The sequence below is a fragment of the Arachis ipaensis genome, chromosome B6 (genome assembly GCF_059453495.1).
Source record: "Arachis ipaensis isolate K30076 ecotype BB chromosome B6, ASM5945349v1, whole genome shotgun sequence".
Lineage (NCBI taxonomy): Eukaryota > Viridiplantae > Streptophyta > Magnoliopsida > Fabales > Fabaceae > Arachis > Arachis ipaensis.
This window is the reverse complement of record NC_142441.1, coordinates 4,723,558-4,740,360: the sequence shown is the minus strand read 5'-3', so window position 1 is coordinate 4,740,360 and position 16,803 is coordinate 4,723,558. Positions and strand designations below refer to the sequence as shown.

The 16,803-nt window shown below is 28.6% G+C and overlaps 1 protein-coding gene and 1 non-coding gene across 5 annotated transcripts; one reads left to right on the top strand and one right to left on the bottom strand.

Moving 5' to 3' along the window:
• The first annotated feature begins 1,682 nt into the window (after positions 1-1,682).
• On the top strand, positions 1,683-5,285 carry LOC107645463 (guanylate kinase 2). Of its 4 annotated transcripts, none has more exons than XM_016349495.3 (11): positions 1,683-2,038; positions 2,577-2,613; positions 2,777-2,884; positions 2,973-3,046; positions 3,121-3,247; positions 3,381-3,743; positions 3,994-4,115; positions 4,208-4,343; positions 4,439-4,484; positions 4,571-4,676; positions 4,850-5,285. In XM_016349495.3, exons 2-11 carry the CDS (start codon positions 2,611-2,613, stop codon positions 4,965-4,967), a joined length of 1,203 nt encoding a protein of 400 aa, XP_016204981.1. In that variant the 5' UTR covers positions 1,683-2,038; positions 2,577-2,610; the 3' UTR covers positions 4,968-5,285. The 4 variants fall into 4 exon arrangements, with proteins under 4 accessions (XP_016204981.1, XP_016204980.1, XP_088346394.1 ...); XM_016349494.3 differs by having other exon boundaries at positions 1,692-2,038; positions 4,568-4,676; XM_088490268.1 differs by lacking the exon at positions 2,973-3,046 and having other exon boundaries at positions 1,692-2,038.
• Positions 5,286-13,510: 8,225 nt separating this feature from the next.
• TRNAK-CUU (transfer RNA lysine (anticodon CUU)) lies at positions 13,511-13,583 on the bottom strand. The gene has a single exon. It is a non-coding gene; the product is annotated as a tRNA-Lys (tRNA).
• Between the last annotated feature and the right edge of the window lie 3,220 nt (positions 13,584-16,803).

Sequence of the window (16,803 nt, the reverse complement as noted above, 5' to 3'; positions counted from 1 at the left end):
TGATAATACTAATATATTTTATTATTCAATTTTTTTTAAATACACGTATCTCGTTTATACCGTAAACGAGATATACATGTTTTGCGTCCACCTGTCTTATCTCGTTTACAAGGTAAACGAAATAAGAGAAGTATTTATTTTGGTAAATATTTTTTAAATTATTTATTTCGGTAATTATTATAATTAAATTATTTATTAAATTAAAAAATTTCCATAAAAGTTGTAAATCCCTTATTTTAATGACATGAGAAATAAAATTATATACAAAATTACTAATATGTCATTCAATTAATGTATTTATTTTGTGCACTGAAGATTTCTAGTATTATATGAACCGATATTGCTTGTACAGGTTACAACTGACTAATTCTTTTTTTTCTTTTTTGTGTTGTAATTTAGAAAGATTCAAGATGAGCTACTAATGAAGAGATGTCCTAACTAGTGGTAAAAAATAATTATATCCGTTTAAAGATGATAAAAAAAATTTAGTTACTATTGGTTTTTATAATATGGAATTTTAACGATGTTATCATAAAAGTGTGATTTTTTTTATGACTACATAAAAGTGTGATTTACAATATTTAAAAGAATTTTATGTGTTTGAAATTGTTTGACTTTAAAATTATATTAATATTTTTATATTGTATGTTAATAAGGGCATAACTTAGTTTTTTTGGTGATGGGCAAAACTTAGTTGAGACAATGGAAGGTTATTACCTTCTAAATTTTTTATAAAAAAATAGTTCAATTGACTCAAATAATTTACTATGTCTCAGAGTATTCAAGTTTAATTCTCATCTCTTATTTTTATTGTTCAATAATTTTTTTATTTTAAACATTAAAAACATGTTAGATTTAGATTGAGTGGACCTTTGTTGGCTTTTACAACACATCAAAATTAAAAGATAAAATCAAATCAAATAAAAAATTATCTAACAAAAAAAAATTAAAAAATCACCTAACAATCAAATAAAATCAAAAAAGTTATCTAACAAAAAAAGATAAGAATAAAAAATCATCTAATAAAATAAAAGACAAAAATCATCGTTATAAAAACATGCTGCTAGCAGCTTCTTTATTCGCATTTGGCAGCTCTTTATTCAACAAGTAACACTCCATCTACGTTTGAGTTCAAATATAAAAAATTAGGTATTTTTTATTTATTTAATTTAATACTATTTTATATTTTATTATTTATTTAATTTAATTTTTTATATGATAAAAATATTAAAATATTTAATAAGTATTAATGTTATTGTATTTGTATAAATTAATAAAAAAATTCAATAAATATTATAAATTACTGAAAAGTTTAGTTCTGATTCAATTATTGAAAATTTCAAGTCACTGAAAACTCGAAAAATAATAATAATTTTTTAAAAGAAATATTCTCATTTAAAATTTTAAATTCCAAATCTATCTCTAATTTTTTTATTTTAAACTAAACATAATAATAAAACATAACTCAATTCAATATATTTTATAATAAATATAATACAAAAATTTAAGTGTCCAAAATTTAATTTAGTATGTAACTCTCACTCTCCATTTTGAGAGGCAGCTCAAGTGAATCAAAGAAAATCTCGAAAAATATTTTCTCTTTTTATTAAAAAATGGAAAGATGAGAAAAAAAATGAGAAATTTCCAAAATGAATAAAGAAACAAAAAGGAAGAAGGTTCATAAGCACCGCACAAGAAAACGAAAGCAAAGCCAAGGGTCAAAGCAAAGGCGAAAGCCAAACCAAAAGGGTCCCTTCTCCCCTCTCTCCCACGAAGAAAAACTAAAGCCGCCCCCTTTCTTTCTCTCTCTCTCTCTCTCTCGCCCTACAAATATGAACAACCCTTCATCCCTCTCCTCTCATTCTTATTCCTTCCATTCTTTTTCCAACCTTGTTTTGATTTCATTACAACAACAACTACTCTGACCCCCAACACACACACACACACCCCCAACACAATAAAGCTAACTTCTTTTTAAGGTTTGGTTGGTTGTTCAACACGCCTACAAGCTGCTTGTTGTTTGGTTTCTGTTGCTAAGGTAATGATGCTCACATAAAATATCAACATTGGTGCTGGAATCTCTTTAAAGGTTTCGTTTTTCCTGCCATTGCGATCTGGGTTTTCTTCTGTTTGATCCACTTGTTCTGGTTGCGTGTGGTTTTGGCCTTCATTTACCTTTTTTCTATATACCTCGCTTTGAGAGAGAGAACAGAGGAAAAATGAAAACCCCCATGTTGGGTTTTGTTTTTGTTTAGAATTTCAGGTTCGGAGGTCTGAATTGTTTTTTTTTTTAATATGAAAAATAAATTACTTTTTTTTCCAAATTCTTATGTTTAAGGATCAGGCTGATGGATTTATTGAATAAAAAACCAAGCTTGGTGAGTTATTGTTGCATCTCTGAATTCTGTTTTCCATAAATCTCATTGGGATCTTCTGGCTATCATTTTGATGTTTCATGTAATGGATTTTGCTCCTCTCTCTCTCTGTTATGAAAGTTTGCATCTTTGCATTTATTGATAGATCTCTTGGTTAGGTTGTGATATTGATCTATGTTTTTGCATTTACTTTTTGTTCAGGGTTTAATCCAGGATTTTGCAGTCTTATAACTCCATGGTAAGCTTCCCCATACTTTTGCTCTGATGTTTGATTGAGGATTGGAAGGGTTAGAAATGGTTTCAAATTTCAAGGATAATGCAGTAATAACATGATGTTCAAATGTGGATCAGAGTGGTTTTGCTTTGAATCTAAATCTCTCTTAAATTGTTTTGATCACTAGGGAGAAGCACCAGCATTCCTTGTTGATGACCTTCAGAATGAGCCTCTTAATGGATTTGAATTGAAAAATGGAACTTGCAAAACTGCAACTACAATTGGAAATAAAATGGTAAGAGACTATATACCATGCCATGTTATAAAGTAGCTAGACAATCTTCTGCGTACAACGAAAAAATGAGCCTCCATTTGTTTGACAGTATGTCATTGGTGGCGCTGATGATGGAACTTTGTCCATTGAAGTTCAAATTTTTGACCGTAGTCTTGGAGAATGGTCAGTTTAAGTTTCTTGGCTTCATAGCTGCTCCTCTCAAGCTTTTGGTGCTGAATATCCATTTTAAATTGCAGGATTCATCCCACCGTGCATGGCACCAAACCTCTGTCGAGCAAAGGCCACTCCGCGGTGTTTTTGAACGACCGAATACTAATTCTTAAGAAGGGTGCCAAGTCAGATGATCAAATATGGTTTTTGGAGGTTGGTGTTTTTGCAAACCGAAATCCTTAACTTGATATCAAACTATTACTAGTGTATGGAAAGTCTGAAACATTGCTAGATTTCTGTAGTCTCATAATGGATGTTGAATTTTCCGTTTTCACATTATTGGTAGGTGGACACTCAATATGTTAGGCAGCAGCAAAAACAACTGGGGACTGAGGTTGTTGCGTGGAGTAAGGGAGTGACAGGTAATGCCGAGAAGCCGGTTGTTATCAGTGGACCTTCTGGGGTAGGCAAAGGAACACTGATATCAATGCTGATGAAGGAATTCCCATCCATGTTTGGTTTTTCGGTGAGCCACACCACTCGTGCACCAAGGGGCATGGAGAAAGATGGAGTCCATTACCATTTTACTGAGAAGAGTGTAATGGAGAAAGAGATTAAAGATGGAAAATTTCTTGAGTTTGCTTCTGTCCATGGTAATTTGTATGGGACCAGTGTTGAGGCTGTTGAAGTAGTAGCAGATGCTGGGAAAGTAAGTTCCTTCTGAATTATTATTATTAGGGAAAAGAAGCATAGTTTCTATCAAATAGTACATTCTAGTTTATAATTATAATACCTTGGCATACTTAAAATCAATCCTTTGTCTTGTATTATGATAGTAATGAAATTACATTCTATTTAAGGCTTGACATGATAGTACTTCATCCTCCTAAGATTGCATTTCTTTGAATATCTTTTTTTGAGATTTCTCATTAGTGTCTTTTTCTCTCTCTTTAATTCAGAGATGTATTCTTGATATTGATGTTCAAGGCGCCAGATCCGTGAGGTCTAGTTCTCTTGAAGCCGTATTCATATTTGTTTGTCCCCCATCAATGGAAGAGCTGGAGAAGCGCCTTCGTGACAGGTGAATAATAATAAGCTACTTAGCATGCCCTCCTTTTAAAGTCCTCAAACCTCCCAAAATTCATAATTGAACCTCAATTGCTTTGAAACCAGAGGGACAGAGACAGAAGAACAAATCTTGAAGCGACTCCGAAATGCTGCAGCTGAGATCGAGCAAGGGAAATCATCAAACATATTTGATTTCATCTTATACAATGATAACCTTGAGGAGTGTTACGAGAAACTCAAGGTAACTTCACTGCTCACACACAAACTTCTTGATTTCGTGAACTTCTAACCATGGACGTAGGCACGTAGCCTGATATAATGTATCCATTGGTACAGAAATTATTGGGACTCGGTGGTTGTGTTGCTGCTACACCTAAATCAGGTAAGCATCCATTCAGTAAATAAATGTGATGCTCAGTCTTAACTGCATGTACCCAAGTTGATTTGTTGAATCTTTCATTCCAGCAGCACTTAGAGAGTTAAATCTACCATTGGATCATTCGGTGTCAAAAATCGATGACAAGATTATCATAAACTGCATCTCTTCTGGACTGGAGAAGGAATCAAAGAATTTGTAAGCCCTCGAAACTCTCCATGCTAAAGTATCTATTACTCTGGAAATTTAGTACATCAACTATTCAATATAAATTATGTTAAGATTCACTGTGTTACGAATCTAACAAAATTCTAAGTTACAAAGATATTGAGGCAATGGCTTCATTACTAACTTCGCACTTGGCATAGCAGAATCATGTTGGATGTCTCCGCGCTCAAAGGAGGCGCACCCGGACGGACAAGAGGATTGGATTTTCAGGCTATCGGCTCGTTTTCGGATGGTTTGATTGGGATGGAAAGGCTTAGCTAACATTCAATGAAACTTGGCCAAACTAACTTGGTTTTCTCCATTCATATATAACTTGAGGAAGATTGAACATGTGATTAGGCATTAGATTCACGTCTCAAACAAAAATATTTCTTTTCTTTTTGTCGTCCTTTGATTGTTCTGGCTATTGAATTGATTTGAGAAGTGTTGGCAATCGCACAATGATTATTCCCTCCACAGCCAAATGAGATGGCTTGTGATTTTTGCCTCTCCAAATGAACAATATATGAAATTTGATTCATTTCATGAGTTAGCAAGACAAATTATGAAACAATGAATGAAATCTTTTGTTTGCTTTTAGGCAGTTGGTGTTTGACACGACATTGAATTTCAAGTCACACGTTTAACACAAACTTTGTTGTTTACATGTTTTATGCCTTATTTGTTGTCTATCTTGTTTAGATTTTTTTTAGAAAAAATGTTATTAGAACAACACATTTATCAAACTTCGTTAAAGTTTCTCAATATTGTACATGAATGTTGGTCGAAAATGTTGATTAAAAACATGAATAGATGATAAAACTAGCATTTTTCTATTTTTGTTATTTCCTTGTGGGGGTATTGAAAGAAAAGAATAAATGATCATTTGTATCCATAAAAGATGAAAATACTAACATATGTATTTATACTAGATCGAAACTAAATTTGTATGACAAAAGTACTCTACGTGGCACTCCAACCTTCCAAAGACAGGATACTTTTGTCACAAGGAAGACATTTTGCGGGGTACAAATTTAGTTTCGGTTTAGTGTGAGTATATATATCAGCGTTTTCATCTTTTACGGCTACAAATAGTCATTTATTTTGAAAGAAAATAATGGAACAAGTGGGTATGTCCGTTAAAGCAGTTATGAGAGGGTGAAACTGAAAGGGCAGTGTTGTCAACATCAAGAAGGGGCCATTTGGTCCTTCCACTTACATTTTGCCATACCACCCACCAATCCCATCTTCCATAGCTCTATTTACTCTTTTGGTAAGTTCCTCTGTTAGTTTCCATTCCATTTTCAAAATCTTTGTAGTTCTAGAGAGTTCAATTGGTCAAATAAGCAGGGGAGTAAAGTAACAAATAAATTTTTGAGTATTTATATTTCGGATAGACTAGTCTTTAAAAAAAGATAGCATATTAAGATAAAGAGTCTTAATTTAAACTAATTGATTAATGTTTATTATTTTAAAAGACTTTATTAATATTTTTTTACTTAAAACATTAATCTATCTAAAATATAAAAATTTAAGAATTTATTTATTATTTTACCCTAAATAAGGACTTTAGCCAATCCAATTCTGGTTGGTTTGGATCCATGTATATATATATAAAATTTATTTTTACTAAATCTTGTAAAAATTGGTTGGTATGTTCAAGTGCAAGTGGAAGGCCACTTTTTCTCCACATATTATGCCAACTTATATATTTTCTTGTAGCTTTCAATCAACGTGTAGAAGTGGCAATGAATGAGGAAATGGGTGGAGGAAGCTTCCTTTACCTTCTGTAGAACAATTATTTGGTATCCCTAAATATATTTAATTTTATATATAATATATAATTTGAATTTTTTATAATAAAATACATTTTTGTTTTAGTAATTATAAACTAAACATAAAATTAAATGTACATAATTATAAATGAGTTTAGTTAACGTGTATTCTAAAGATACAAGTTTAAATTATTAGTAATAAAAAATTTTAAATAATTTACTTTAATAAATACACAATAAATACATTGAAATTTTAAATTTTAAATTTTTTATAAAAAAAATTTAATTGACAACTTTATTATGTTCTCTAATATATATATATTAGCTAAACTCTTATAAAAATTTTTGAATTATGTTTTAAATATTGTTTTGGAGTATAGGATAATTTTTGTTAATGTGGGATTAGGGCAAGTTGGCGCTGGGCATATTCTTTTTCTTCCCTACCATAGATTTTTGGGAATGGGGGGGGGGGGGGACCCTTGAATTGAAAGAGGGTCATGCCTCACATTGAGAGAGGATCAAGTTGGGTCACTCACTATTACTACTACTGCTATGCCCTATGCCAATCACATGCTAAATCTTTAACGTCCTACTTGCACTTTAATTTTCCCTATTTTTACTTTTTTTTATTATAAAAATTTAGATAAACTTGATAATATCATTATTAAAATCAGGAATTTTTTTTTTCGTAGGGGATTCACTGAATGGTTACATATGACCCATAAAAAAAATGCTCTTGTATTAATATCCAGAATTTGAACTTGTTTCTTTTAAAAGATGGTTTTTTAAAAGTTGTAATATTTATATTTGATAAATTAAATTAAAAATTATTTTTAATAATCATAAGTAACAACAATTATATTTGGTAAAATAATTTTTAAAATTTAAAAATACTATAATAGACATAAATGCAAGCATTAAATTTAAAAATTAGTTAACATATGAGGTTATATTATATTTTTAAATTTTAAAAAGTACAAACTAATTTTAAAAAGCTCTGTGTACTTTCAAAAGTACCTCGATCTTTTAAAAGCTGCAAGTAGAAGCACATGATTTTTTATTTATTTACCAAACACAAAATGAAGAGTTTGAGCTTTTAAAAAGCACAAGCACCTCTCCAAAAAGCTTGGTTTGGTAAAGCCTTTTGGAGAGGTGCTTGTGTTTTTAAATTTTGCGTTTGGTAAATTAAAAAGTCCAATTGCTTGTACTTGCAGCTTTTAAAAGTTAGGAGTGCTTTTGAAAGCACCTAACAAAGAGCTTTTTAAAGTTGGCTTGTGCTTTTTAAAATTTAAAAATCTAATATAACCTCATATGTTAACTAATTTTCAAATTTAATGTTTGTATTTATGTCTATTATAGTATTTTTAAATTTTAAAAGTTATTTTACCAAATATAATTATTGTTGCTTGTATTTATTAAAAGCTATTTTTAATTTGATTTACCAAATATAAATACTACAACTTTTATAAAATCATATTTTAAAAGTTAGATTTTATAAACTACTTTTAAAGAGTAAAAGCTTTACCAAACTAAGCCGCCTATATCTAATCACATTCTTTACGTTTACATTTATTTTTCTGCGTGTCTATTTTTAATGGTAAATACAATTCATTTTGGAAAAAAAAAAAGAACGAAACCCTCATTAAAAATTATTTGTTATTAAACATAACAAGTAAATGAGTAAGTTTTATACTTTATTTTCTTTTATAATCTTATAAAAAAAATGGATAATTCAATTATTAGTAAGTTATTTTTTTAAATGTGAACTATTAATATTAAATATAACAAAAAAAAGTTAAGATTTATTTAATTAATAATAAAATTTTAAAATTATTATGTAAAAATAAAAAAATTAATTATTATTTATTTATGTATAAATATATATTATTTAATTTATTTTTAATATATATCTTATATGAATAACTAGTTTAATAATCAAATTTTATATACATTATTGTTTACAGAATTATTATATGGCACGTCATTTCATTTGAAATCTTATTAATTGACCCTACAGGCCGACATACTGCAGTCAACACAAGGAATATAAACTACAAAGCCAATCCCTTTTTTTCTTCAGACTTTTATTGAAATGAAATGACATTGCTGTTAATTTCTAGATTAAAATGTGTGGTTACATTTCTTCTATATCATTCCTCTATGATTTCTAAAGAGAATTCTAGTTATATTTTCCTGATTATATACCACTTCCCTGTATAAAACCAACCAAAAAGATAGTCAAACATAATGATATGATTAAAAAGTCAACAGCAAAGTTTTTAAGTAATTTTATTTTTTACGGTATTTTTCAGTTTTGCAAGCTAATAATTAATGTAGATCTGAGCTTCATTTAAGAATTTGTCGTTGGTCAATGAATTACTATATATATAAGACAGAATTCAAATTTCCGACACCTACTTAAATAAGCGAGTAAACAGATCACTCAATTAATACAAATTGATTATTTAAATAAAAAATTTTTTTTTTTTTTTGGTAACTATTTAAATAAAAAATTTATTTGGAGGATTACAAACCCTTTTTGAATCAGAACTTAAAACAATTTAGCTAAAAACTAAAAGAGACGTTGTATGAGGGTCCATTATGGCCCAGAACGTTATATAGAAAATTAACAAAGATTGGAAGTGGCCCAATTATTTTGGAGGCCCATTTTAATCAATAAAAATCTTACTTGACCAAAAAAAATCAACAAAAATCTTTGATTTTGTTGGCCATTGGCTATTGGCTCTTGGCCTATTCTATCTGACAAAAACAATAAATGGGACAGGAAAAAGCTGTGAATTTCTGTGGCGACAGCAAATCTAGGAACCGAGTTTGTTTACGTTGGAAACTTGTGTTGTTCACGAGATTTTACTGCTGTGCTGATATGTTCCCCTTCCTTGTACACATTCTTAAATCTAGAAATTAATTCATCCATTTAGTCAACAACTTCATGCCATAAACAAATAATTAAAATGTCAACTCATCAGATGTAGTTAATGGTCAATTCTCAATACATCAAGGTACGTTTGGAAAGCTCCAAAAGTTATTTTTTTTTAGTTTTTGACTTATAAAAAATTATATTAATAACGTTTGGTATAATTTTTTAGATAAATTTTTAACTTTTAAAAAAATTATTTAAGAACTCTTAAAAAAGTTAAAAAATGTGACTTTTTTTATTTTCAAAAGCTATTTTATCACTCATATTTAATGCATAACTTTAAAACAATGACTTTTATAATAATTTTCTAAACACAAAATAACTTATTTAAAAATTATTATTAATAAAAATTCTTATATTTTAAATTCTTTTTTCAAAAAAACTTATTTAAGAAGTTTAACCAAACTAACCTAATTGATCCAAGGCAAACCCAAATAATAATCTATAATAATGTACATTACATATACTTATTAATTCTTAGATATAGAATGAGATATATTTTATTTTATTTTATTCTCTTATATTAAATTTTATGTTGGCAATAATAGGGAAGACTATATCTTTTGGTCTATAATCAAGCACTTGATCCAATAATTTAGGTAAAATTTTCATTGGGTATATTAATAAGATATTCTAGTTTAAAGATATAACAATTTATATATTTGTTCAGATAAACTTAAATTTTTTATTTTTATTAATAAAAAATAGCATAAAATAAATAAAAAAATTATAATCCCAAAACAAGCTAAAATATCTTCTTCATTGGATTCTCCTAATATATATCTTCCCCTTGGTGTGTTTCCATTGGTATGACACACCATATTTTCAATCATACAATAAACCCAAAACAAACTAGAATGATTATTTTTATGTACCATACCATGCATGCATATCACTTTATTTGTTATTATTCTATCCCTCTATCTTTGGATTCTCATCTTGAAGCTGCAAATGCCTTGCCTTTTTCATTTCCATTTGTTATTATTTTTCTTTTTGTCTATTCTTTTTGAGGTACTGTCAAAGGTATATATAAGGGTGGCAAATGATAATGATAGCCCAAGTTTTAATTCTTCTCTTGATTATGCTTTTTGTGTCATACATGCAACTTTAACCCTATAAAGTTGACTGGACACTTACCATAGTACACAGTACATGCATAATAATAAAGAAAACTTTGCAGAAAAAATTTAGATAAACTAAAGCAATATACATCTCTAGCATTGTGTTATGTGTGTGGACTGTGGAGTGCATTTGATCACTTGTTAAATAAGAAATGAGAAAACAACAAATAAATCTCTACTTTTTATCTTGAAGATAAATAAGTCACTGATTAATTAAAAATACAAAAACATTTCTTACTTTTTAAAATGTGAGATATCTAAGACCTTTCGAATGACATAGTCCTTGTATATTTTGGACGGAGGAACTTAGATGTCTTACAAAATGAGAGATATTTTTGTATTTCTAATTAGTTAGAAACTTAGTGTCTTTAAATTATAAAATTAAGGACTTATTTATCTTTCTCAATTAAAAAAAAGTATAACAAAAAAAAAAATTCAAAAGCATTCGCTTCTTCCATATTCAAAAGTTGTCCTTTTTTTTTTTTCATTTCTATGTGTCTTGTGTTGCATATGGAGATGACAATATCAAAGCTAACATTAGCTAATAATAATAATAATAAACCTTTGAAATTTGATAAATGTAATATTTTTGAAAAATATTTATCAAAACAATATTAGTCAACTTATTATTTTACAAGAAATTACACTGATGATGATGAAGTCAAATATATATATACAAATCAAATCAAAGATATATACTAATTAGTTAAAACCACTTAACCCTAAAAAATTTTCACACACTTAGAATTTAGTAATAATAAACATACATAACACTTTGATAATTTACAAAAGTGTGAACATTGAATAGCAACACTACTACTCCAACCAGCAAATTAAAACCAAAACCAAACAACACTACTACTAGGAAGATTTTCAAGTGTACCGTCGTACTGGTATATCAGTGATTTTTAATCGTTAATTTTAATTATATATATTATATATATTTTTTATAATTAAGATCAACGCACACCGGTATGACGGTACACTTGAAAATTTTCCCTACTACTATACTATATATTAAGAATAAGAAAATCACCATTCCTAATAATCAAATCAAAGTAGCTAGCTAGTTTTAACTTGCACTCTAATAATTAATAATAGTGATCATCACCTCTGGAATTAGTCAAGAATCTAAACAGAGACATTTTTGAGTGCTGAGAAGAAGAATAGCTCTATGTCTGGTGAATGAAAAAATGCTATCGATGATGATGGTGAATTTGATGAACAAGATGGTGACATCACTCTTCTCTTCTTCTTTGGAGGTGGTGGTGGATTTGTTGTTAAAACCTCTGGAATTCTGAACCTTTTACCCTTTGGTGTGACACACCCACTTCTTCTTCTTGATTCTTGCTCAATGTTTCTTGTAGAAGAAGAAGAAGATGATGATGATGATGATGATGCCATTTCTCTATAACAATAACAACTAACTAAATTCTAAATTTCAAATTAAATTAATAATGTGCTTCTATATATATAATAAGATTTTCAAAGCCAACTATCTTCTCTCATGCCATAGTAATATATAACCCTGAAAATTGAAAAATCATAGTATAAACTAAATATATAAAATAACAAAAATGAAACTACTACCACTATGACACTATCTAGGAATAATAAAATAAATAAATTTTATTGCAAGTTTCTTCTACCAAATCCTGATGATAAGATAGAAAGATATATAGAAGTATAGAATACTCTGGAGCCAGCTTTTCCCCTCTAACTATAGAAGAAGCATATATATAACTTTTTGGTCGAGGTCATATATATAATAAGGTACATAATATAATTACCCCACCTAATGTTCTCTCTTCTCTTATTTATAGTGTTGGAGCTGCTGATGCTATCATTCTTTTTACTTCTTATTATTCTTTTTATTGTTAAGGTTTTTTTTTTAAACAGTGTGGGAATAGTTAGTAGTATATCACCTTTATTTCTCTCATGATTGTAGTATAAAAAGTAGTTAAAAGTAAATTCACTTTTTCATAATGATTTTTAACCATTATCTTTAGCATAATAACAACAATAATAGTTCTTATTATTATTATTATTATTATTATTATTATTATTATTATTATTATTATTATTATTATTTAACTGTGATGTTATTTAGAAAGAGGAGTGCTAAGGGGACAGAAACTTTTGTGTTTTGTAATCATCAATTGGTCATCAATAATGTTTTTAATGGGGTGAGATTAAATTCAATGGTGTGAGATCATTCAATTTTCTTTTGATGGTTAAATATTGGCCAATTTTTTAAAAAGTTGCTGGCCCTAAACTTTCCTATTTAGAAAACCAAAATGAATTGGACAAATTTAATATAAGTTAGGCACCTCTTTTTGCATGATTTCTTAAAAGTTAGCAACAGATATATTTTTTTTTTGAAGAAATAGCAATGGAGAATTTTAATGTCAAAATAATTTTTACATAATTCGTGTTTAGTGAACAAACATAATATTGGCATTATTTCATTAATTAAATTAATAACTTTAATTAGGCTTGTTAATTATAAATTTAAAACGAATTGCTTAGGATATGTTAAAAAAAAAACTCTGACATGCATGGATCGAGTAGTGGATACAAAAGGTTGAGTATACGACTAATAATGATCACTTTTCTCTGATTTATTCTACCAAACGAAGGTACTTCGTTGGTACAAAACTGTTAATGAGAAGCTTTTCTGTTTTGTTGTCGCTAATTAAAATTTTTTTTTAAAAAAAAAAAGAAGGAAAAAAAGCTGTTAATTGACCAGTTGTCTAGAGTATGGTCATTCATACATCATATGTAATTATGTATCCTTCACAAAGAAAAAAGAATGAAGCAAATTCATGTCACCATGTGAGAAACATTTGGCATCCCATCACATCATATGTACTAATACTACAATAGATAGAACATTACTAATGCAAAAAATTTGAATATACTTATCTTAATCATAACTAAAATAAAAAATAACAAAGTAAAATTAATAATTTCATTAATTAAAAATGTATACGCCCACCGTGGGGCTCGAACCCACGACCACAAGGTTAAGAGCCTTGCGCTCTACCGACTGAGCTAGACGGGCCTGATGGTTCATTTTTCCAATATTATAATTGTTATAAATTTTTAATTTGTTTGTTTGAACATTTTTTGAGAAATAATTACCCAAATCAGTCCCCAAAATTTTAAAAGCGGACACTTTAGTCCCCAAGAAAAATTAATACACACATCAATCCACAAGGTTTTATTTTGGCGGACAAATCAGTCCCCAAGGATTTTAAAAACGGACATTTTAGTCCCCAAAAAAAATGAACTAGAGACTGATTTGTCCGCCAAAATAAAACTTTGGGGATTGAACTGTGTATTAATTTTTCTTGGGGACTAAAGTGTCCGCTTTTAAAATCCTTGGGGACTGATTTAAGTAATTACTCTTTTTTGGACCTTAATGAGAGCCATTGTGGCCCAATGGACACATAGTCACGTACCCTACCCAACCATTCCATAGAACTAGAGAATGGGTGTTTTTTTTTTTTTTTTTTTTTTTTTTTAGTCAGATTGATTAGAGAGACCCTAATCCTAAACATTACTCATATAATACACATCCATCCAATATATTCACACACACTACATGAGTACATTTAAGAGTTCATTTAGAGTGGTTAATATTAATCTGTATCTTTTTAATAATTTTTTTAAATGGTAATTTTTAGAATGCATTTTAACTAACAAAAAGATTAAATAAGTAAATAAGTTTATTATTATATAAAAATAAAATCAACTATTGAGATTGTTCTTTTTATATATTAATAGACTATACTTATTTAATATTCGAATTATCTCTTTTTATTTGTATAATTATCTCAACTTAATATTTAATATATATCTAATCAATATGTGCATTAAACAAAGTTATTTTCATGATAGATGAGAATATAGAATATAGAAAATAATTAAACAGCAAATCTAAAAAAAAGTACTTCAGAAAAATATTTTACTACCCTAATACTTATTGAGTTCTTTTTCATCCATAATGTCTTCATGTATAACTCAATTAGTTTGCTCACTAATATTTTTATGCACAATTTTCTTAACTTATTTTTCTATCTATTTTATAAAAGATTAACTTCCACCAATTTGTTCTAGAAATGAATAAGCAAAGTGTTGCTCTTTAAAATCTTAATTTGCATTTACTCACTTAATTGATTTTTTCTTTTAAAAAAAATACAGCAAAATTGATCATAAAAAAATATATATACCTAATTAGTTCTACGTATTAATAAATAAAATTTTCCATTATGTAAAATTCAGCCAAAAGAACACAAAACTAGGTAGACAAAAAAAACAACCAAAACTTGCTTTATTTAGCATTAATTAGTTATCGCAACAATTAATAAATGCTAAATAAGGCAAGTTATGTCTGTTTTTTGGCTGAATTTCTTTGGTTACCAAACATTTCCGATAATTAAGATAGATCTTCATCATAGGTCTCCCATGATAATGAAAGGCAAAATGATACAATCAATTTCTTGGTATAATTAAAGAAAAAATACTTAAATACCATGTCGAATTTTCGATCACTTAATCATACTTTTGCAGTATTGATCATACTTAATCATACTTTAATATAAACATAATGAATGGTATAACATATATCATTAAACAGTACAGCATTCAATTTTACTCTAAGAACATTTGCATCTATTATTTGATTTCAGAATTATGATGCATTATATTGTTTTAAGGTCATGGTTTTTCATTTTTTCATTATTTTTATTCTATATGGGAGTGGATTACATATATTGTAGCTGGTTTATTGTAATTGTTGGTTTATTAATTCATTATAATTATGGTTAACCACTAAGGAATAATCTTAATGCAACAATAACCATAAGGGTATACCATGAAAACAAAAAAGCACTGATCTTTTAGTAGAAATTTGGATGCTAACCAATGAAGTAATGAAATTATTAGAAACTGAAAAGAATTCACAAAATTTGTGATAGTAATGAACCTGCTCAGTTCTCTATCAGAGCAACACTCTAATGATCATGATCAACAAGATCAGGAAACAACAAATAAAAATGGCACAACACAAGCTTGCAGATTACAAACCTTACAACCACAGCCTCCAAATCCACATCCACAATAGAAGGCCCATAAGGATCTGTGATTGGTACAGCTTGCACTTCTAGTTCTGGCTTGATAGACTGCATGTTTTTGTAAACCAATTCCAAATAGAAATTTATATAAGATTTTTTTCTTTCAAATAAATTGTAAGTGCTATGCAATTGATGGATGGATGCAGATTAGGACACCATTTTCTTGCCCTTCCACCCTTAGGTAGCGTTTGGTGGAGAGACAGAGACGAAAAGACTGAAACTCTAATTTAATTTGCACAAAGGATAAAATTAGAATTAATTAATTGAAATGAAAGTATTTTAGGTAATTTCAGTCCCCTGTGTCCCTACTTTTTGGAGGTACTGAAATTTTGGAGACAGAGACAGAAATTTTAGTACCAGTATCTGAACCAACAAACACAATACTGAGTCTCAGTCTCTGTCTCAATACCTCAAAACAAACGCTACCTTATAAACTAACAATACAAAGACAGACCACTTAAAAATAGACATGCACAGGTCAACAAATTTAATAAAATAAGTTCACCCATCATGAAGAGGCTAAACTTCTCTTGGCTAATAATAGAGATTATTTTTGATAAATTATATGTAAGAGCATAAGGAAAACTATCATTGCTGTTGTATCTATACAAGGTTTCAACATTGTATATATCCTTTCCTCAATAGGTTGTATCAGTTCAGCAAAGTGCAAAGTGGAGAAGGATCATATAAGGAAATTACAAATATAAAAGCAAAAGCAAAACCTGAATAGATGAGGGAAAGAGCTCTTTTATGAGTAAAATCCATGCATCATAAATTATAATTTAGTAATAAGGTGATCTTTTTATCTTATAGTTGAAATTACCAGTTAACAGGCTCAAATCTCAATCATACAATGTTTAAATTAATGAACTCCTTTACAATTTAATAGAGAAGATTAGAAAAATAAATAAATAAATAATAGTTTTTTGTTTTGAAATTAAAAAAGAAATTACCTTTGCCTCACAGCCAGTAACACTTTCAACGGCAAGATATCCACCACCATTCTTCTCTTCTGTCTCCGACGGTGAAACTCCACCGACCATGCCATAGAAAATATTCAAATATATGTTGTAGCACAATAACAATTACCATGGTCAAGATCATTGATTTATAATTTATATTCCATAATACAGTACTTTATTGCTT